The sequence below is a fragment of the Crotalus tigris genome, unplaced genomic scaffold, assembly GCF_016545835.1.
Source record: "Crotalus tigris isolate CLP2741 ecotype Arizona unplaced genomic scaffold, ASM1654583v1 scf7180000019756.288389, whole genome shotgun sequence".
Classification (NCBI taxonomy): domain Eukaryota; kingdom Metazoa; phylum Chordata; class Lepidosauria; order Squamata; family Viperidae; genus Crotalus; species Crotalus tigris.
The window spans coordinates 168,245-191,001 of record NW_024097696.1 but is presented as its reverse complement, the minus strand read 5'-3'; the positions used below and the strand labels follow the sequence as shown (position 1 = coordinate 191,001).

General features: G+C 41.4%; 1 protein-coding gene across 1 annotated transcript in view; it reads right to left on the bottom strand.

Annotated features, from left to right (window-relative positions):
- Positions 1-22,246, bottom strand: part of LOC120317654 (ceramide synthase 4-like) — a 33,474-nt gene extending 11,228 nt beyond the window's left edge. Inside the window, exons 1-6 of the mRNA XM_039364398.1 lie at positions 21,967-22,246; positions 13,949-14,066; positions 13,627-13,745; positions 12,545-12,602; positions 4,441-4,491; positions 156-248 (exon numbers count right to left, since the gene is read on the bottom strand). Of these exons, the coding sequence (XP_039220332.1) occupies positions 156-248; positions 4,441-4,491; positions 12,545-12,602; positions 13,627-13,745; positions 13,949-14,066; positions 21,967-22,136 (609 nt within the window). The 5' untranslated portion in view covers positions 22,137-22,246. The remainder of the gene's footprint in view (positions 1-155; positions 249-4,440; positions 4,492-12,544; positions 12,603-13,626; positions 13,746-13,948; positions 14,067-21,966) is intronic.
- Between the last annotated feature and the right edge of the window lie 511 nt (positions 22,247-22,757).

The window sequence follows — 22,757 nt, the reverse complement described above, 5'->3', positions numbered from 1 at the left end:
CCAGCTCTGTTATTCTATTCTATTCTATTCTATTCTATTCTATTCTATTCTATTCTATTCTATTCTATTCTATTCTATTCCTTGTGGCAGTCCCTCATAGCCCCTCAGCTTTCTGACCTGCTGGTCCACATATCTTTTTGCTAGAGACCACTCACCTTCTGTTTGTCATCAAAAGGCAGCGAGATGATCAAGAAGCAGTTGAAGGAGAACTGCATGATGTAGTAGCCAAAAAGACTCAGCTGGAAAGGCTGCAATGCAAAAAAGAGAAGAGTGGGAGGAAAATAAATGGTGCCATGACAACTCTCAACTTCCAAAGCAAAAATAAAGTCCTAGATTGGTGTTTCTCAAACTCAGCAATTGTAATGGAATGTGTGAATGACCCTAGCAAAAGAAGGGAAGACACATTAGCTAGGAAACAATCAAATATGAGAGAAGCAAGAGCTCCCCTGTGTCATAAAATTCAAAGAAAGAATTTGGAAGAATAGAATGGAATGGAATGGATGCAATGGAATAAAATCTCAGAGTTAGAAGGGACCTTCAAGGTCATCTAGTCCAACCTCCTGCTCAGGCAGGAAACCCTATACCAATTCAGACAAATGGTTGTCCAATCTCTTCTAAAATACTTCCAGGGTAGGAGCATACACAACTTCTGGACGTTCCACTGATTAATTGTTCTATCAGGAAATTTCTTCTTAGTTCCAGGTTGCTTCTCTCCTTGATTTGTTTTCATCCCTTGTTTCTCGTCTTGCCCTCAGGTGCTTTGGAGAATAGTTTGACTCCCTCTTCTTTGGGGCAACCCCTGAGATATTGGGACACTGCTATCATGTCACCCCCTAGTCCTTCTTTTTATTAAACTAGACATTCCCAATTCCAGCAGCCGTTCCTTATATGTTTTAACCTCCAGTCCCCTGATCATCTATGTTGCTCTTCCCTGTGCTCTTTCTAGAGTCTCAACATCAGTTTTACATCGTGGTGACCAAAACTAGATGCAGTATTCCAAGTGTGGCCTTACCAAGGCCTTGTAAAGTGGTATCAATACTTACAAAGGCCTTCATGTGATTTGGATTCTATCCCTCTGTTAATGCAGCCAAGGACTGGGTTGGTATTTTTGGCAGCTGCAGCACATGGCTGGCTCATATTTAAGTGATTGTCTACTAGGAAGGATTCCCCCCTACTGGATCAAGCAGGTAAAACTTGCAATGGCAAGTACATACTTTCAGATTTGCAATATTCTTTCAGGTAACCTTCATAATAAAGTAGAATTATTATTATATACCCAACTGAATGCAGAATTCCAGAGAATAGCTAGAAGAGATAAGAATACCTTCTTAAATGAAAACAGTGCAAAGAAATATAAGAAAACAACAGAATAGGGAGGACCAGAGATCTCTTCAAGAAAATTGGAGATATGAAGGGAATATTTCATGCAAAGGTGGAGGTGGCAAAATTATACAGAAGAACTATACAAGAACGAGCTTAACGTCCCAGATAACCACAATGGGGTGGTCACTGACCTCGAGCCAGACATCCTAGAATGTGAAGTGAAATGGGCCTTAGGAAATCTGAGCAACAACAAAGCTAGTGGAGGTGACAGTATTCCAGCTGAGCTATTCAAAATCTTAAAAGACGATGCAGTAAAAGTGCTACACTCAATTTGCCAGCAAATTTGGAAAACTCAATAGTGGCCACAGGATTGGAAAAGGTCCGTTTACATTCTAATTCCAAAGAAAGGTAATGCCAAAGAATGTTCAAACTATGGCACCATTGCACTCATTTCACATGCTAGTAAAGTTATGCTTAAAATCCTACAAGCTAGATTCCAGCAGTATATGGATCGAGAACTACCAGAAGTACAGGAAGGATTTCAAAGAGGCAGAGGAACTAGAGATCAAATTTCCAACATATGCTGGATCATGGAGAAAGCTAGGGAGTTCCAGAAAAACATCTACTTCTGCTTCATTGACTATGCTAAAGCCTTTGATTGTGTGGATCAAAACAAATTGTGGCAAGTTCTTAAAGAGATGGGAGTTCCAGACCATCTTATTTGTCTCTTGAGAAACCTATATGTGGGTCAAGAAGCAACAGTGAGAACTGGACACGGAACCACTGATTGGTTCAAAATTGGGAAAGGAGTCCGGCAAGGCTGCATACTGTCGCCCTGCCTATTTAACTTATATGCAGAGCACATCATGAGAAAGGCAGAGCTAGATGAATCAAAAGTTGGAATTAAGATTGCCGGGAGAAATATCAACAACTTAAGATATGCAAATGATACCACTCTAATGGCAGAAAGTGAAGAGGAACTAAAGAGCCTCTTGATGCGGGTGAAGACGGAGAGTGCAAAAGTTGGTTTGAATCTCAACATTAAGAAAACCAAAATCATGGCATCCGGCCCTCTCAATTCCTGGCAAATAGATGGGGAAGAAATGGAGGTAGTGACAGATTTTATTTTCCTGGGCTCCAAGATCACCTCAGATGGGGACTGCAGCCAAGAAATTAAAAGACGCTTGCTCCTGGGGAGGAAAGCTATGGCAAATCTAGACAGCATCCTAAAAAGCAGAGACATCACCCTGCCAACAAAAGTGCGTATAGTCCAGGCCATGGTTTTCCCAGTTGCAATGTATGGCTGTGAAAGCTGGACCATAAGAAAGGCTGAGAGCCAAAGAATTGAGGCCTTTGAACTATGGTGCTGGAGAAGACTCCTGCGAGTCCCCTGGACTGCAAGGCATTCAAACCAGTCAGTCCTAGAAGAGATCAACCCCGACTGCTCCTTAGAAGGCCAGATCCTGAAGTTGAAACTCAAGTACTTTGGCCACCTAACAAGAAGGAAGGACTCACTGGAGAAGAGCCTAATGCTGGGAAAGATGGAGGGCAAGAGAAGAAGGGGACGACAGAGAAGGAGGTGGCTGGATGGAGTCACTGAAGCAGTAGGTGTGAACTTAAATGGACTCCAGAAGATGGTAGAGGACAGGAAGGCCTGGAGGAACGTTGTCCATGGGGTCGTGATGGGTCGGACACGACTTCACAATTAACAACAACAACATTATTGCTTGTACAATTGCAAAGAACAAAAGATTTAGAAAAATAATTTAAATGAGAGGATAGAAGGGGAGCTCATCAAATTTGCAGAGAACACCAAGCTGGCAGGAAGAGCCAACACTCCCGAAAGGAGTGGTGTTCAATGTTTGCTCAATGCAAAACCTGTGTCAGCTGTTGTACACTTAGGGATTCAGTCACATATATGTGACACATTTAATAGAACTCTAGGTTCAGGCAGTTAATTTTCACCTCTCCTTCTCCTGACGACATCATCCTATGGTTTTGCCAAGGATAAGGCATTGGTGCTTTGCTTGCACTTTGTCTGAGGTGGTTTTCCTTATTAATATTTAAGCACTGAGGCGTGCTGTTTTTTAGCTGTAAGAAACTGAAATAATTGAATTCTTAAGGCTTGGAGGTAGCCCAATGTATTTGGCACAGGATGCCAGGAGGAGGAGGAGGAGGAGGAGGAGAAGGAGGAGGAGGAGGTGGAGGAAGAGGAGGAGGAGGTGGAAGAGGAGGAGAAGAAGGAGAAGGAGAAGGAGAAGGAGAAGGAGAAGGAGAAGGAGAAGAAGAAGAAGAAGAAGAAGAAGAAGAAGAAGAAGAAGAAGAAGAAGAAGAAGAAGAAGAAGAAGAAGAAGAAGAAGAAGAAGAAGAAGAAGAAGAAGAAGAAGTGGCGCAGCAGATAGAGTGCAAGTCCCGCAGGCCACTTTAGCTGACTGTGTTCAGCAGGTCAGTGGTTCAAATCTCACCGGCTCAAGGTTGACTCAGCCTTCCATCCTTCTGAGTTAGGTAAAATGAGGACCCAGATTGTTGGGGGCAATGTAAATATATATATACATTGCTTACTGGTGTACACCGCTTAGAGAGTGCTTGCACTTAAAGCGGTATATAAGTCTCATAAATTAAATAAAGAAGGAGAAAGAGAAGGAGAAGGAGAAGGAGAGGAAGAAGAAGAAGAAGAAGGAGGAGGAGGAGGAGGAGGAGGAGGAGGAGGAGGAGGAGGAGGAGGAGGAGAAGGAGAAGAAGAAGGAGAAGAAGAAAGATAGAGGGGGAGGAAGAGGAGGAGGAAGAGGAGGAGGAAGAGGAGGTGGTCCTTATCAGTGTTTAAGCACTGAGGTGTGTGGTTTTTTAGCTGTAAGAAACTGAAATAATTGAATTTCTAAGGCTTGGAGGTAGCCCAATGTATTTGGCACAGGATGCCAGGAGGAGGAGGAGGAAGAGGAGGGGAAGATGTAGAAGAGGAGGAGAGAGGGAGGAGGAGGATGAGGAGGCTTGGATGAATGTGATGTTTATGGCAGGGCAGGATGTATTGCAATTTCATATTATCTATGAGAAATTGGATGCTGATTGACGAACAGTTCTCCCTTGATATGTTCATTCAAATATCTCTTGACTCCTTACCTGCTTGGGGTACCCAACCCAATATTTGCGGAGATCCCAGAACCAGGGTTTCTGCAAGAAGACACCATTCATTAGGAATCACAACACACCAGCCCAGCAACACTTCTCTAGAGCTACCTTAGAAGGGAACGATGGAAGGGAAAGGAGTCCACAAAGCAACTGCGGTCACCAAGATATTTGAAAGATGATAATAATAATATTGTCTGGTTAATTGTTCTCATTGTCAGGAAGTTTCTCCTTAGTTCTAGGTTGCTTCTCTCCTTGATTAGTTTCCATCCGTTGCTTCTTGTCCTGCCTTCAGGCGCTTTGGAGAATAGCTTGATCCCTCTTCTTTGTGGCAGCCCCTGAGATATTGGAACACGGCTATCATGTCCCCCCTCATCCTTCTCTTCATTAAACTAGACACACCCAATTACAGCAACCGTTCCTTATATGTTTTAGCCTCCAGTCCCCTAATCCTCTTTGTTGCTCTTCTCTGTACTCTTTCTAAAGTCTTAACATCTTTCTTACATCGTGGTGACCAAAACTGGATGCCGTATTCCAAGTGTGGCCTTACCAAGGCCTTGTAAAGTGGTATTAACACTTGATGTGATCTTGATTCTCTCCCTCTGTTAATGCAGCCCAGCACTGTGTTGGCCTTTTTGGCAGCTGCAGCACACTGCTGGCTCATATTTAAATGATTGTCCACTAGGACTCTAAGATCCCTCTCACAGTTACTACTATTGAGCAAGGTACCCCCTATACTATACCTGCACATTTGGTTTTTCTTGCCTAAACGTAGAACCTTACTTTTTTCACCATTGAATTTCATTTTGTTATATAGCGCCCAGTGTTCACGTCTGTCCAGATCCTCCTGTATCCTAAGCCTGTCTTCTGGAGTGTTGGCTATTCCTGCCAGCTTGGTGTCGCCTGCAAATTTGATGAGTTCCCCATCTATCCCCTCATCCAGATTGTTGATGAAGATGTTGAAGAGCACTGGGCTCAGAACAGAACCCTGGGGCACCCCACTACACACTTTCATTGAGGACCACATGCTGAGTACTGCCGGTCAGCCAGGTATGGATCCATCTGGTGGTGATGCTGTCTACCCCACATTTTTCTATCTTATCAAGTAGTAGGTTGTGATCTACTTTGTCAAATGCCTTACTGAAATCCAAGTAAATTATATCCACAGCATTCCTCTGGTCCACTAATTTTGTCACTTGGTCAAAGAATGCAATAAGGTTTGTCTGGCATGATCTGTTTTTGACAAACCTGTGTTGGCATTTAGTAATGACTTTGTTTACCTGTAGGTGTTTGCTGATTCGTTGTTTGATTATCTTTTCCAGAATCTTCCCAGGTATTGAGGTTAGGCTGATAGGTCTGTAATTTCCTGGGTCCTTTTTCCCCCCTTTTTTGAAGATGGGAACTACATCAGCATTTTTCCAGTCCTCTGATAGTTTCCCAGTGCTCCAGGATCTTTGAAAAATATAGTTCAGTGGTTCTGAGATCACATCTGCCAGTTCCTTAAGATGCTATTTGGGTGTAATTCATCTGGTCCTGGTGATTTGAACTTGTTGGAATATTCATGAGCAGGAAGACTCACGTGGTAACTCAGTCAGCCAATGTGAAGAAAGTGCTACTGAGTCCGTGCAAAAAGGGTATTGAGTTAGGAGCTGAATTTTTCGGTCTCAGGTCTGTCTCTGTATCTCTCTATAAGAAGTCTTCATAAAGAAGAATGTATGGTATTGTAAATATTTTTATATGACTATAAAGAAGTTATTTTGAATCAGCTAAATGCAATCAACTGTGAGAGCTTCTGATTTATTTTTTCACCAATAGAGAAATTAAAATTCTCTAACAGGTTATGGGCCCAGAGCTTAATAAGGACTGCATTGTAATTTAAAGCTGGAAGAAATTGTCTGTGTTTAGAAAATATAAGAACAAGGCAGAATTAGCAGAATGGCTGCAATGGAATTTAAGGAAAGCTGTGTGCCTCATTTGGGCCAGAAGAAATACATTGTGTGGGCTGCTAAAATGAAATGTTTGCTGAAAGCTAAAGAGCTGTAGTATATTGTAGAAAATCCACCACAAGTATTTGCAGCTGCTGATCAGAAGAGTCATGATCAAGCAATGGCTTATCTCATCTTGAATTTAGATGATGAACAATTTCTAAATGTTGCAAATTTAAAGACTGCAAAGGAGATTTGTTTGAAGTTGAAAGCTGTGCACGTGAATGTTTCTGCATGCAATATAGTGCAATTGTCAAGAAAACTTTACCGGGCCTGTTTGCAACCAGGTGAATCTGTGGAACAGCATTTAAATAAAATGCAAAGCTTATTTTTGGACTTAGAACAATGTGGGATTAAATTCCCTGGGTCCCAGAAGGTTTTATTGGTGTTGAACAGTTTAGATAAAACCTGGGATACAGTTTCTGCTATATTTGAGTGTAAAGAAGAGCAAGACTTAAATTTTGAGGCTTTAAAGGCACGTTTGCTTAATGAAGAAATAAAGCGCCATTTTAGGAACAGTCACGAGGAGGAGAAATTCCTGAGGAGGGGGTCCAGACTGCAAGTCTCCGGAGGAGAAGAAACAAGCAGATCAGACCTGGACCAAGTTGCAACAAAGGAGAGATTTTGCAGGCAGAGAGCTAAGCGAGAAAAGAATTGCTACATTTGTGGAGCAAAGACACATCTGAAAAGGAACTGTTTGCAAAGGAACTGTTTGCAGCAAAGGACATTTGAGCAATCAAAAAGGACTGATTTGCAAAAAGCACATTTTGGTGTTGCAAAAGTTTGCTATAGCAACAACAGAGACAAGTGGCTAATAGATAGTGGGGCAAGTCAAACAATTGTTAATGACTCTGAATTATTTTGCAGGTTTGTTCCAGTAGCACAAGAAGCTGTGGCTTTGGCAAATGGCCAGAAAGCAAAAGTCATCGAAAAAGGCGATGTAAAAATTCCATATTTGGAATCAAAGTTTACCAATGTGCTTTGTGTACCTGAGATGGAACATAATTTGTTAAGTGTGTCTAATTTAGACAAACAAGGTTTTGAGATCATTTTTGTAAATGGGAAGTGTCTCATCAAAAGGAATGGGAATATTTGTGCAGAAGGCATAAAGGAAGATAATCTATATGTATTGCAGGGACAAAAGGTTCAATGTTCCCATATATTTAAGAATGTTGCAGAGCATGATTCATGTGTTCATCTTCTACATAGAAGACTTGGCCATGCAAGCTTTAAAGTTTTGCAGCAAATGCAAGATTTTGCAGAAGGGTTAAATTTGAAGGGATGCAAAACATATTTGGACTGTGCAGTATGCAAAGCATCAAAGTCAAAGGCATTCCCAGTTAGTAAATGTAGCACAAGACAAACAAAAAGAGTTCTAGAGCTGGTCCATGCAGATCTGGTGGGACCTATGCAAGCCAGTTTGGGAGGAGCAAAATATGCACTGGTAATTGTTGATGATTATAGCAGGTATAGTTTTTGCTACTTGCTTAGAGGAAAGACAGACGTGCTACAACAATTCAAACAGTGGGTAAGTTTTGTAGAGAGAAGGTACAGACAACAAGTGTGTCAGTTGCAAACTGACAGAGGTACTGAATTTATGTCAACTAAATTCCAACAATGGTTGGGGCAGTTGAGGATAAGACACAGACCTACAAATCCTTACACAGCAGCAGAGAACGGTGTAGCTGAAAGAAGGAATGGTGTTTTGGAAACAATGAAAGATTCATTATTGGAGGATTCTGGTATGAGCAGGTCATATTGGGGAGAAGCCATATTGACTGCCAATTATATAGTTAACAGGCTGTGGAGTTCCTCCATTAATAATACTCCATATGCCATTCTATATGGGAGAAAGCCATCATTGGCACATTTGAGAATTTTTGGAAGTACTGCATGGGTACATATTCTGAAAGCAATTAGAAGAAAGGGACAGCAAAAGGCAAGAAAGCTCAGGTTTGTGGGATACGAGCCAGAGTCAAAGGGATATCGCTTTAGCGATGGAAGTAAAAGAATTATAATTTCAAGGTCTGCTAATTTTGCAGAACAAAATTGGGACAGAATTAATGCAAATTCTGGGTATGTCTCACTTAATGACGGTGATCTATTTAAAGCCAAGAAGTTATAAAGAAGTTTTATTACCAAAAGCTGAACAAGAAAGATGGAAGGAGGCTATGGATAAAGAGATGAAATCCATGGGAGACCATGAAGTATTTAAATCATTGACTTTGCCACAGGGAACCAAAGCTGTGGGTTGTAAGTGGGTATATAAGAAAAAGGTATTGCCAAATAATGATATACAGTATAAGGCCAGGTTAGTGGCACAAGGTTTTTCACAATTAAACAATGTGCACTACGATGAAGTATTTGCGCCAACTGTGAAAAGTGAGAGTATAAGATTAGCACTGGCATTGGCAGCGGCATATAAGCATAAAATCTGGCACTTTGATATCACAACTGCATTCCTCAATGCTGAGTTAGAGGAAGAAATTTATATGATCCAAGCACCAGGATATGAAATTGCAAAACCTAACATCGTATATAAATTAAACAAGGCTATTTATGGGCTGAAGCAGTCAGCCAGAAACTGGAATATCTGTTTAGATACTGCTTTAAAGGATCTTGGATTTAAAAGTTGCAAAGCTGATAATTGTATATATACTGGACAGTTACAAGGAGGGAATTGTCTACTGTTATCATTTGTGGATGATCTTTGCTTCATCGCAAAGGATGCATCACAAGTCAAGGAATTTGCTGATAAATTAGGAAAGAAATTTGAATTAAAGAGTTTGGGAGAAATAAAAAATTATCTCAGTGTAGAGATAGAGAACAATGAAAAGGGTGGTTATATTCTCAGTCAAAGGAGAAAAATTGAGCAGTTATTGGAGAAATATAATATGAAAGATTGCAATACTGCTCCCACACCCATGAGTATGGATTTTTATAATAGTTTAAATGCGGACAAAGGTGAAACCTGTGATCAAGAGATATATCACTCAGCAATAGGGAGTTTGTTATATCTATCACAGTGGTCCAGACCAGACATAGCTTGCGCAATAAGCATTTTGAGTCGTTTTACTGCTGCACCTACAAAGTTACATTGGATGGGTGTAAAAAGGGTTCTCAGATATTTAAAGGGAACTATAAATTTGGGTCTTCAAATACAGATTACTGAGGAATTGAAATTAAAGTGTTATGTTGATAGTGACTATGCAAATGACATAAATACAAGGAAATCAAATTCTGGGATTATAATATTGTTTGGAGGGACTCTGATTGGATGGAAGTCCAGAAAACAAACAACTGTTGCTATTTCAACAGCGGAAGCAGAGTTTATTGCTTTATCTGAATTGTGTTCTGAAGTAACATGGTATGTACAGTTGTTGCAAGATTTAAATATTAATGTAAAAGAATCTGTAAAGGTATTTGAAGACAATGCTGCCTGTATAAAAATGGCAACTGGTGACAGCGTGAAGAACAGAAGTAAACATGTAGACATTAAGTATTGTAATGTCAGGGAAGCTGTAAAAGGAAAATTGATTAGTTTACATCATTGTTCTTCTGTAGATAATTTGGCAGACGTGATAACTAAACCATTGGGTAGTGTTCACTATGGAGAATGTGTTAAGTCAATAGGTCTGATGTCTCTTCCTGTCATGAAGGGAGGAGTGTTGGAATATTCATGAGCAGGAAGAGTCATGTGGTAACTCAGTCAGCCAATGTGAAGAAAGTGCTACTGTGTCTGTGCAAAAAGGGTATTAAGTTAGGAGCTGAATTTTTCGGTCTCAGGTCTGTCTCTGTATCTCTCTGTAAGAAGTCTTTGTTTGTGCTATGTTGCTGTAAAGAAGAATGTATGGTATTGTAAATATTTTTATATGAATATAAAGAAGTTATTTTGAATCAGCTAAATGCAGTCAACTGTGAGAGCTTTTGATTTATTTTTTCACCAATAGAGAAATTAAAATTCTCTAACAGAACTCATCTAGGCTGGACAGGTATTCAGTTACCATTTTCTTGCCTATCTTAACTTGTATTTCTATTTTGTTTTTTATGGCACTATTTTTGATAGGTTGGTCTGTTTTTTTCCCTTTATGTAAAGACAGATGCGAAAAATGAGTTAAATAGTTCTGCTTTCTCTCTGTTGCTTGTCACCTTCTTGCCTCTTTCACCCACTAATGGACCAATCGTTTCCTTCACTTTTTTTCTTGTTTTTTACATGTTGAAAGAAGCTTTTTTTGTTATTTTTGACTTTGGTTGCAAGCCTTAGTTCATTTTGAGCCTTAGCTTTCCTCACTTCATCTTTGCGGGCTCGGGCTATTTGCTGATATTCTGACTTAGTTATGTGTCCCTCTTTCCACTTTCTATACTTGTCCTTTTTATCTTTCAATTGATCAGAGAGTTCTTTATGCAGCCATGCTGGTTTCTTTTGAGAGCTGTTATTTTTCCTCTGTTGGTATTGTGCTAGATTGGGCCTTTATTATCTCACTTTTCAAAATTTCCCAAGCCTCTTGAGTTGTTTTCCCTGGAGGATTCTCATCCATGGAATCCTTCCCAAACCCTCTCTAAGTTTATTGAAATTAGCTCTCTTGTAGGCCAAGACTCTAGTTTGACTGTGTTCTATTGCTTGTGCTTCCGTAATGTTGAATTCCAATATTGCATGATCACTTCCTCCCAAGGTTCCTATGGCTTCAACACCTTCTATTATTTCATCTCTGTTAGTGAGAATTAGGTCCAAAATGGCTAATCCCCTAGTTCCCTTCTCTACTTCTTGGGAGACAAAGTTGTCTGCTAGGTTTGTCAGGAATCTGTTTGATCTTCCACTTGGTGCAAAGTTTGTCTCCCAGTTGATGTCAGGGTAGTTAAAGTCCCCCATTACTATTGTGATGTGCTTCCTACATACCTTAGTTAGCTGACTAGCAAAAAGTTCATCTATTTCCTGTGTTTGGTTGGGTGGCCTATAGTATACATCTATGGCAATGTCATTCCCCCCCCTCCTTTTATATAGACCCAAATGCATTCAGGACAGTTTTCATCATTGTTGTGCTCTATTTCTGTAGAGATATAGTTACTTCTTATATAGAGAGGAACTCCGCCTCCTCTTTTATTTGGTCTGTTTCTTTTAAATAATTTAAATCCCTCTAGCTGTGTGTTCCATTTGTGGGTTTCATCCCACCATGATTCTGTAATAGCAACAATATCGTATCTGCCCTCGTTAACCTGAATTTCTAGTTCACCCTGTTTGCTGTTCATACTCTGTGCATTGGTGTATAGACATTTGAGTCCTTTATGGCCGACCCTGTGTTTACTTTCTACATAACCTGTGTGGTGTCTGAGTTCCCCTAATGTCTTACCACCTATTTGGTTAGTGCACTTTGTGTGGCACTCACTATTAAGAGCTTGATTTTGCTTGACAGCAAGGTTGATGTTCTTGTCCACACACACATCTATGTTACATGCACTGATAGCCCTATAATTTTTAGATTGCTGGGGACAGGGATGTTCTGTATCAGTTAGCTCACTGTCCCCGCTGTTTAGTTTAAATATTCCTCCAGAAAATCTGTGAATTTATAGCCAAGTAACTCAGTCCCTTTCTTTGATGGATGCAAACCATCTCTATTGTACATTTCTTCATTGGACCAGCTGCTGACATCATGACTAATATATCCAAAGCCTTCCCCTTCACTCCACTCCTTTAGCCACATATTGAATTGTGCTATGTGCTGGCCTTTTCCATTTTGGTCCTTATACACTGGTAAGACCTCTGAAAAAATAAGCCTACAGCCTATTCTGCTAAGTTCCTGCCCCAGGCTCTGGAAGTCATTCTGCACAGTGAGTACATCTTTTTGGGACAGATCGTTAGTGCCAAGATGTATAATAGCCTCCACATCACAGTCCTTGCTTGCATTTTTGATTATTTTACAAACACGCTTCTTGTCCCTACTGGCAGTAGCACCTGGAAGACACTTTCTTTTCTACACTGCCAACTTTTTGTAATCACATAGAGAAGCATTAAATTCCAGGGACCAGGAGACAGAGAAGAGTCACCAGCTGCATTACACATGGCAAACTCTCTTTTGATAATGACCAACTAAAATGGGGAAAGAATTGGAACTCACATCATAAAGGATGACCAGCCCCGTGCAGAAGGAAGTAAAGTAGTAGGTGGCTCCCAAGCTGGAAAACAATCAGAAAAAAATATCAGGGCAGAATTAGACAGCAGAGGTGGCGATCCAGAGCGTCTAAAGCTGGAGGTGTATACAAAGATCATCTAGTCCACCTGACAGAGGTGCAAGACATCCACTATTCCAACAGCCCTCACTTCCACCTTCTGAAACAGTTTAGCATTCCTTGATCCTGTTTAGCTTGGTGGATGCATTCATTGCCAGTTGCAATGTCAACATGCCTTGCTTGGCCTGGACAAGTTACAAAAACCCACCAGATATTCTCTCTAACAACCCAATGGACCTTCAACTAGTTGAGGATCCAAAAAGTATCACTGCAGGTTGCACAGGTGCTCCAATACTGGAGGCTTTTAAAAAGACATTGGAGAACCAATGGTATAGGGTTTCCTGCTTGAGCAGAGGTTTGGGCTAGAACACCTCTAAGGTCCCTTCCAACTATGTGATGTGGTGTGGTGTGGTGTTGTTATGTTGTTATGCTATGCTATGCTATACTATGTTGCTGTGTTATTATGTAGAATAGAATGGAATGGAATGGAACAGAGCAAAACAGAATAGAATAACATTATTCGTCAAGCTAAACACACAAGCAATTTACATCTGGTGCATCACAGGGTACATCAACTAATTGGTTATAGATCATAATAAACAATTATTGATAAATCATAAGAAACCAATAGGAGAAAATAGTAGGAAAGATGAGCAGATGAGAAACAATGAGAAATGAGACAGTGCTGTGGGAATTAAATATTCAGCAGAGTGATGGCAGGGGGAAAAACCATCTTTGCATCTAGTAGTTATGTTATGTTATGTTATGTTGTTATGTTATGTTATGTTATGTTATGTTATGTTATGTTATGTTATGTTATGTTATGCTATGCTATGCTATGTTCTTCTTAAATCATTCACAATCATCTTGGAAAGTGGGACAGGACAGAAAAGCCATTGGGCACTGAAAGATCCACCAGAGCCAATGAGCTGCACTTTGACTATGTGGCCCCAGGAGTTTCTCTGCTCACCTGGTTTCACAGAATTCCTTGGTCAAGCTGGGCCGGTTCTGGTTCAGCTGATATCGAAACCACCTCTCTACCTGTCTCGGTTGGAGGTCACAGTGCTTGGCTAAACCACTGACTTTTTCCTGGAAGGCAGGACATGAAACCAGGTGAGAAAAGCTGCACAGCCAAGCATGAGTCCACTTTACTTGGAAAAGCAACAGGCTCTAGTTGTTTTAACTAATAAACAAACAAACAAACAAAGCCAGTGAATATCAGGAACATTTTATCCAAGGCCAGAGTTTCATCCACCTTTAGCCATAACTTCCAACATCTGGAAGAAACTCACCTTTGGGGGACTTTTCCTCCACTTCCTATAAAAAGCTTCCAGGATGGAGTCTGGAGAAGGTTTCCGCCTCACCTTTTCTTGCAAACCTAGTTTTTTGCTCAAGAGCATGGCAATCATCCTGGCAAAGAGAACAGCTTGGATCAAACGAACAAACATTGGCTAAATTTAACTAGACCTTGGCTTCCGCTTTCATGCTTCATTCAAGAACAGATCCTTCAAAACCAACAGAAAGAAAACAAGGCCGCTGAGCATAATTGCTCTCTTTCTCTCTCTCTTTTTTTTTTTTAAAGAAAAAAACGTTTTCAAACTGCCAAAAAAGCCAATACGGTCCTAGGGCGCATTGACAGAGGGATAGAATCAAGATCATGTGAAGTGTTAATACCACTTTATAATCCCTTGGTAAGACCACACTTGGAATATTGCATCCAGTTTTGTTCTTTATTATGTAACAAGGATGTTGAGACTCTAGAAAGAGTGCAGAGAAGAGCAACAAAAAGGATCAGGGGACTGGAGGCTAAAACATATAAAGCACTGTTGCTGGAATTGGGTATGTCTAGTTTAATGCAGAGAAGGACTGGGGTAACATGATAGCATCTTCCAATATTAGAGAGGCTGCCGCAAAGAAGAGGGGGGGTCAACTTATTTTCCAAAAGACCTAAAGGCAGAACAAGAAACAATGGATGGAAACTAACCAAGGAGAAATAAGGAGAAATTTCCTAGCAGTGAGGACAATTAACCAGTGGAACAACCTGCCTCCAGAAGCTGTGAATGCCCCAATACTGGAAGTTTTAAAAAAGAGACTGGACATTTTTCTGAAATAGTATAGGGTTTCCTGCCTGAGCAGGGGGTTGGACTAGAAGACCTCCAAGGTCCCTTCCAACTCTGTTATAATAAAAATAATAATGGTGAAAGGTAATACAAATGACTTTAAAGGTAGTCTTTGACTTATAACCACTTATAACTCATCATGAGATGAGATTTTCCGTGACTAAGCAAGGCAGCTGCCAAGTAAGCCATATCTGATTTTTATAATCTTTTCTGATATAAACAAATCATTGCAGTTGTTAAGTGAATCATGCAGTCGTTAAGCAAATCCAGTTTTCCACATTGGCATTGTTTATATCAAGCCAGCTGGGATGGATGCAAAATGGTGATCAGGTGATCCCAGGGCACTGCAAACTTCGTAAATACCTGCCCGTTGTCAAGCACTCAATGTTGAATGGTCACTAAATGAATAGTTGTAATGTTAATATAGCACAAGCTTAATCTTTACCTATATCATCAAATTTGGACCATATCAAAACCTATTGCTCTGTCTTCCCATTTATAAAAACAAGTATCAGAACGATATTAGCCCTAGCAAGACTGAACAGAATTGTGTTCTATATCCCTCATTGTGATTATTTTTCATCTTTTGTTCTGAGATGGTTGCACTGTTCCAAATAGAGCCAGGACTTAATTAGGGCTCTTGTAGACATTTTAAAGACCGGGGGGGGGACATGTTAGCAGTATTCCAGTATTTAAGGGGCTGCCACAAAGAGGAGGGGGTCAATTTATTCTCCAAAGCACCAGAAGGTAAGACAAGAAGCAACAGATGGAAACTAATCAAGGAGAGAAGCAACCTAGAATTGAGAAACTTCCTTAACAGTGAGGATAATTAACCAGTGGAACAGCTTGCCTCCAGAAGTTGTGGGTACTTCATCACTGGAGGTTTTTAAAAAGAGATTGGACAACCATTTGTCTGGAATGGTCCAGGATTTCCTGCTAGAGCAAGGGGTTAGACTACAAGACCTCCAAGGTCTTTCCAAATCTGTTATTCTGTAATCCGAGACCAATTAATCAGGGGAACGACTTGCCTTCAGAAGTTATGGATGCTCCATCACTAGAGGTTTTTAAGAAGAGATTGGACAGTCACTTGTCTGAAATAGTATACGGTCTCCTGCTTGAGCATGGAGTTGGACTAGAAGACCTCCAAGGTGTCATGGTTCCGACAGATGAAACTCTTCAAAAGAACTTCAAGGCATTGTTTACCTTAAAGAATCTTTTATTAAAGAAACAAAGTATCGGCACTACACAGTTAAAGCCAAAAACTGAATTCCCCTCCCCTGAGCACAAAGTAACAAAGCACAATTCCCTCCTCCAATTAACTGTCATAAATCACATTCCACAATTAGCTTGAAGCACGGGCTTTCTCCCCAGCTCTCCAGCCCTCCAAATATTTATCAACTCTGGGCGCAATAACCTTGGATTCCCATGGCTGAGTTATTATTGTTATGACTAAGTGGACTCTCATTCACATTCCCTCTCCCAGCATCAACTAACTCTAAAAGCAAAAGAGTAAAATAGCTGCATTTCCATCTGTTGTCAAAGCAAGAACATCCAATATTAGCAGCGTTGGCATCTGCGCCTCCCCCCCCCCTTACAAAAAGGACAAATCCTATAATACAAACAAAAGCACAGGTTAAGGGTTGCCTCTTGGCTTGTTTCTTATAGAATCTATTAATGAGTCTGTCAGCTTTTACATCACTAGATTTCACCCAGGTGATCTCAGACAACGGATATCCCTTCCATTGCACTAAATACTGCAATTTCCCTTTAAAAATTCTTGAATCAAGAAAACACTTTACTTCATAGTGAGTTTGTCCTGCCACTATGGTCCAGGTGCCTTCTCATGGGGAGGTTTTAAACCTGAAAAGGTTTCAACAGGCTACAATGGAAAACAGGGTAAATTTTCCCTAAGAGCCTGGGACCTTTTAATTCTACCATGACCGGGTTAATGATATTTATGATGGGGAAGGGTCCTAACTTCTTACTAGGTGACTTGAGCCATAAATATTTAGTCAACAGATAAATCTTTTCCCCAACTTGAAATATCCTTTGAGGAGCCCTTTTCCTATCTGCCTGTTTTTTGTATGTCTCGGAAGCCTTTTTCAAAGCAGTTTTCGTGGTTTTTCCAGACCTCCTCCCACCCCTTCACCCATTGATCAAGAGTCTGGGAATTGGATGGTCCTTGGAGATATTTGGGTATTGGGCTGAATTTCTTCCCTGTGGCCACTTTAAAAGGCGTGAAGCTGGTGCTGCTGTGAACAGAATTATTGTAAGCCACCTTTCCAAAAGGGAGGAGGTTAGTCCAGTTCGTTTGTTGATAATCCACATAGTATTGGAGATATTGCTCCACCATTGAGTTCACTGATTCAGCCACACCATTGGTAGACAGGTGAAAGGCTGATAATAGTCCTTGAGATGAGCCAATTTGTTTGAGAAAACTCTTCCAAATCTTAGCTGTAAACTGCACCCCTATCAGAGACTATGCATTTTGGTGCACCATACGGTCTATAGATGTGTTTCAGGAACATCTTGGTTAGTCATTGGGTGGACGGGAGTCCTTTGCAGGTAATAAAGTGAGCCTGCTTTGAAAACAGATCTATCCCAGTCCAGATGACTCTATTTCCCCTACTTTCAGGTAGATCTACTATAAAATCCATAGCATTTTTCCCCCATGGTTGGGAAGGGTCCACCACCAGTTGCAACAACCCAGGGGATTTCCCCAGGATTCTTTTTATGGTGGCACATATAGCACAACTCCAGACATTGTTTTCCACATCCTGTTTCAATCCCAGCCACAGGGAGAAAGCAGAACTATTTAACTCATTTTTGCATCTGTCTTTACACAAAGGGAAAAAACAGACCAACCGATCAAAAATAGTGCCATAAAAAACAAAATAGAAACACAAGTTAAGATAGGCAAGAAAATGGTTAGTGAGCACCTGTCCAGCCTAGATGAGTTCAAATTGCGAGGATCAGATGGATTACACCCCAGAGTTCTCAAGGAATTGGAAGGTGATATTGGAGCCACTGAACTATATTTTTCAAAGATCCTGGAACACAGGGGAACTACCAGAGGACTGGAAAAGAGCTGATGTAGTTCCCATCCTCAAAAAAGGAAAAAAAAATGGATCCAGGAAATTACAGACCTATCAGCCTGACCTCAATACCTGGGAAGATCCTGGAAAAGATAATCAAACAACGAATCAACGAACACCTAGAGGCAAACAAAGTCATTACTAAAAGCCAACATGGGTTTGTCAAAAATAGATCATGCCAGACAAATCTTATTGCATTCTTTGACCAAGTGACAAAATTAGTGGATCAGAGGAATGCTGTGGACATAATTTACTTGACTTCAGTAAGGCATTTGATAAAGTAGATCACAACCTACTACTTGACAAGATAGAAAAATGTGGGGTAGACAGAACCACCACCAGATGGATCCGTAGCTGGCTGATTGGCTGTACTCACCGAGTGGTCTTCAATGGAACTGCATCTATATGGAGGGAAGTGTGTAGTGGGGTGCCCCAGGGCTCTGTTCTGGGCCCAGTACTCTTCAACATCTTCATCAACGGTTTGGATGAAGGGATAGATGGGGAACTCATCAAATTTGCAGATGACACCAAGCTGGCAGGAATAGCCAACACTCCAGAAGACAGGCTTCAGATACAGAAGGATCTGGACAGACTTGAACACTGGGCACTAACTAACAAAATGAAATTCAATGGTGAAAAAAGCAAGGTTCTACATTTAGGCAAGAAAAACCAAATGCACAAGTACAGCATAGGTGGCACCATGCTCAATAGTAGTAACTGTGAGAGGGAACTCGGAGTCCTAGTAGACAATCACCTAAATATGAGCCAGCAGTGTGCTGCAGCTGCCAAAAAGGCCAACACAGTGCTAGGCTGCATTAACAGAGGGATAGAATCAAGATCACGTGAAGTATTAATATCACTCTTCAATGCCTTGATAAGGCCACACCTGGAATATTGTATCCAGTTTTGGTCACCACGATGTAAAAAAGATGTTGAGACTCTAGAAAGAGTACAGAGAAGAGCAACAAAGATGATTAGGGAACTGGAGGCTAAAACATATAAGGAACGGTTGCTAGAATTGGGTATGTCTAGTTTAACGAAGAGAAGGACAAGGGGGGACATGATAGCAGTATTCCAATATCTCAGGGGCTGCCATAAAGAAGAGGGAACTAAGCTATTTTCCAAAGCGCCTGAAGGTAGGACAAAAAGCAACGGGTGGAAACTAATCAAGGAGAGAAGCAACCTAGAACTAAGGAGAATTTCCTGACAGTGAGACCAATTAATCAGTGGAACAGCCTGCCTCCAGAAGCGGTGAATGCTCCAACACTGGAAGTTTTTAAGAAGAGACTGGACAGCCATTTGTCCGAAATGGTGTAGGGTTTCCTGCCTGAGCAGGGGGTTGGACTAGATGACCTCCAAGGTCCCTTCCAACTTTACTATTACTATTACTTACTTACTATTACTCTGAATCATTGGTCGGTGAGGAGCTCTCGCTTTATTTTCTTGGCCCCAGGGTCATTGGGGTTTGGGGCTCTTGAAGGTGGGCCTGTGCGGCGTTAGTTGAGAGGCAGTTTGTGGATTGGAGATAATTGCCTCATTAACCTCTTCACACTGGCTTTTGTACTGGGGCAATCTGGATAAAGCATTAGCTAAGAGCTTTTTCCTCCTGATATGTACTTTAGGATGAAATTAAAATGGTTAAAGTACTGTGGCCATCGTACTTGTTTTGGGGACAATTTGCGGGGAGTTTTCTTTGCTTCTAGGTTTTTTGATCAGTCCATACTTTGAAAGGCACCTTCCTCCCTTCTAGATAGTGTCTCCAGTTTAATAGAGCCCAGCGAATTACGAAGGCCTCCTTTTCCCACATAGCCCACCACCTCTCGAAGTCAGTAAATTTTTTTGAGGTGTAGGGACAGGCTTTTAGGGTCCCACTCTGGTTTGTTTGCAGTAGCACAGCTCTGACGGCCATGTCGCTGGCATCGGCTTGAATTACAAAGGGCTTCCCTGGGCAGGGATGCTTTAAGATCGGTTCAACTGCAAATAGTCTTTTTAAGTTCTCAAAAGTGGTCTGGCAGCTCATAGTCCATGCTAGTGGTTGGCTAGGACATGGCTTCCCTCCCTCTTTACCTGTTTTTAGTAATTCCATAAGGGTAGAGCAATTTCAGCAAAGGAGGGGATGAATTGATGCTAGAAGTTGGTGAATCCTAGGAAGCTCTGGAGCTGTTTGCGAGTCATGGCTTATACTTTGTTCGGGTCCATTTCAATGCCCTCGCTGAAAATTCTGTAGCCAAGATAACGTAGTTGGTCTGGTGAAACTCACACTTTGATAGTTTGACATAAAGTTTGGCATTCAACACCTTCTTTAACACTTCTCTCACTAGCTTTATGTGGTCAGTCATATTCGTACTGTATATCAGGATGTCATCAAGATACACCAGAACCCCTTTGTATGAATGGTCATGTAGGACCTGATTAATCAGTTGCATGAAGACAGCTGGAGCCCTCTGTAGTCCAAACGGCATGACTTTGAATAGGTAGCTCCCCATGGGACAGTTAAAAGCAGTCTTCCACTCATCTCCCTCCTTTATCCAAACCTGGTAATATGCCTCTCTCAAGTCCAACTTAGTGAAGATATTCCCCTTTGCCAGGTGGGTTAGTAAGTCATTCAGGAGGGGGAGGGGGTATTTATTTTCCAAACTCACCATGTTCAGACTTTTATAATCCACACAGAGATGAAGCGACCCATCTTTTTTTTCTTTAAATAACACTGTGGCTCCCACCCATTTGATAAATCCCCTCGCTAGGTTTTTGTCCACATATTGCTGCATCGCCTCCATCTCAAGGGGGGACATAGCATACATTCTTAGTTATGGGCGTTTGGCTCCTGGTAACAGTTCGACAGAGCAATCATTGGGTAGGTGGGGAGACAGGTTGTCACATTCTTTCTCCTTAAACACCTTCGCTAGGTCCCGGTATTCATTGGGGATGAGTGGCTCCACTGGTCTGGGGAACACGATGTATGGGAATCCCCTTTTTGCAGCTCAACCTCGTTTGCCTTCAAAGCACTTGATTGTGGCAAGGCCATCTCAAGGTACCTGGAGTCTCTACTGGGTAAGGTCCATTCCGATGACCAGATCAGCTATCCTCACAGCTTGGACTTTGCCCCCAACTGAGAGCCCTGAAAAAATTCCTTCCCTGCCAGTACGCTGGCTTGCATTCCCCCCTCTGGGGTAGCAGCCACCACCGGGTTCTGGTTTCAGGTGCTCTTTCTTTCTCCATGTTGAAATCTTCCCCAAATTTTTGTTGGACTATCGCTCAATTATAGGGTTAGCGACTGGGGCTTGGGACCCCAAGATAGTTAGGTAAAAATTGTAGTTTTTGGCTTAATGTCATGTTCCAACAGATGAAACTCTTCAAAAGAACTTCGAAGGCATTGTTTATCTTAAAGTATATTTTCTTCGAGAAACAAAATATCGGTACTACATAGTTAAAGCCAAAAACTGAATCCCCCTCCCCTGACACAAAGTAACAAAGCACAATTCCCTCCTCCAATTAACAGTCATAGATCACATTCCCCAATTAGTTTGAAGCACGGGCTTTCTCCCCAGCTCTCCAGCCCGCCAAATCTTTATCAACTCTGGGCACAATAACCTTGGATTCCCACAGCTGAGTTATTATTGTTATGACTAACTGGACTCTCATCCACATTCCCCCTCCCAGCATCAACTAACTCTAAAAGAGAGTAAAATGGCTGCATTTCCATCTGTTGTCAAAGCAAGAACATCTGATGTTAGCAGTGTTGACACAAGGTCCCTTTCAGCTCTATTCTGATTGACTGGAAGGTAGTAGCCAAGATCAAAAGGGTCTTTACTTAGTTCCTCAATGTGCCTCAATTTTGCCTGTTCCTAGACTAGCAGAGAATGCAGAAATAAGTATTGTCAGAAGGATTAATAACCTCCTGTTCAGTTTCCCTTGCTTTTCATTAGATTTTCCATCAAACTGTCATATTTCAGTTTGTCAAAAATGATTGCTAAAACACAGGATAAAAAAGGGGACATGACACTGTATCTGGAGACATTGTGTTTTTGGGTGAGGAGGAAAGGAAAGTTCTCTCCAAATAAGTGGGGAGTCAGTTTTGTCTGGCCAAGGGCTTGCCTTTTGAAGAAGAACCGGAGGGCAACCAGAAGGAGCATGATGGGAAGGCAGAGCAGGAGATGATAAGGTTGTGGATAATGGATGTCCTCTGTCTCCTGCATGTCCTCCCAGGTGATTCCCGGAGGTAGCCAGTATTCCTGTCTCCACAACCACTGCATGAGCTGCGCCATCTCCCTGAGAAGAGAGAAAAAAAGCAGAGCTGGGAACTACAAGAGTATTTCTGGAAGGAGAGTCCAGCCCCTCAGCCCTAACTCCTCCAATAACACTACTTCTCCCCTCCTGCCACCTCCCATTTCAGGGAACACAAGGACTATTGGAACTCTTCTGTGATCAAGCATCATAACATAATCTTGAAAGACTGCCACTCCATCTTATACCAAAGGGAATCAAGAAGGAACAATCTTGAGTTTTGTTCTCACCCATTCATCCTTCCAAGGGCTAAGTTGGGAGTTTCTTAACATTCCTGCACTCCTTCAAGATCTCCAGACCCATCCATACCTTCCTGGATTTTTTTCAGTTCAATTCAATCAAAATAGAACTGCAAGGGACCTTGGGGGTCTTCTAGTCAACCCCCCTGCTCAGGTAGGAAACCCTACACCATTTCAGACAAATGGTTGTCCAGTCTCTTCTTAAAAACTTCCAGTGTTGGAGCACCCACAGCTTTTGGAGGTGAGTCGTTCACTGATTAATTGTTCTCACTGTCAAGAAATTTCTTCTTAGTTCTAGGTTGCTTCTCTCCTTGATTAGTTTCCATCCATTGCTTCTTGTTCTGTCCTCAGGTGCTTTGGAGG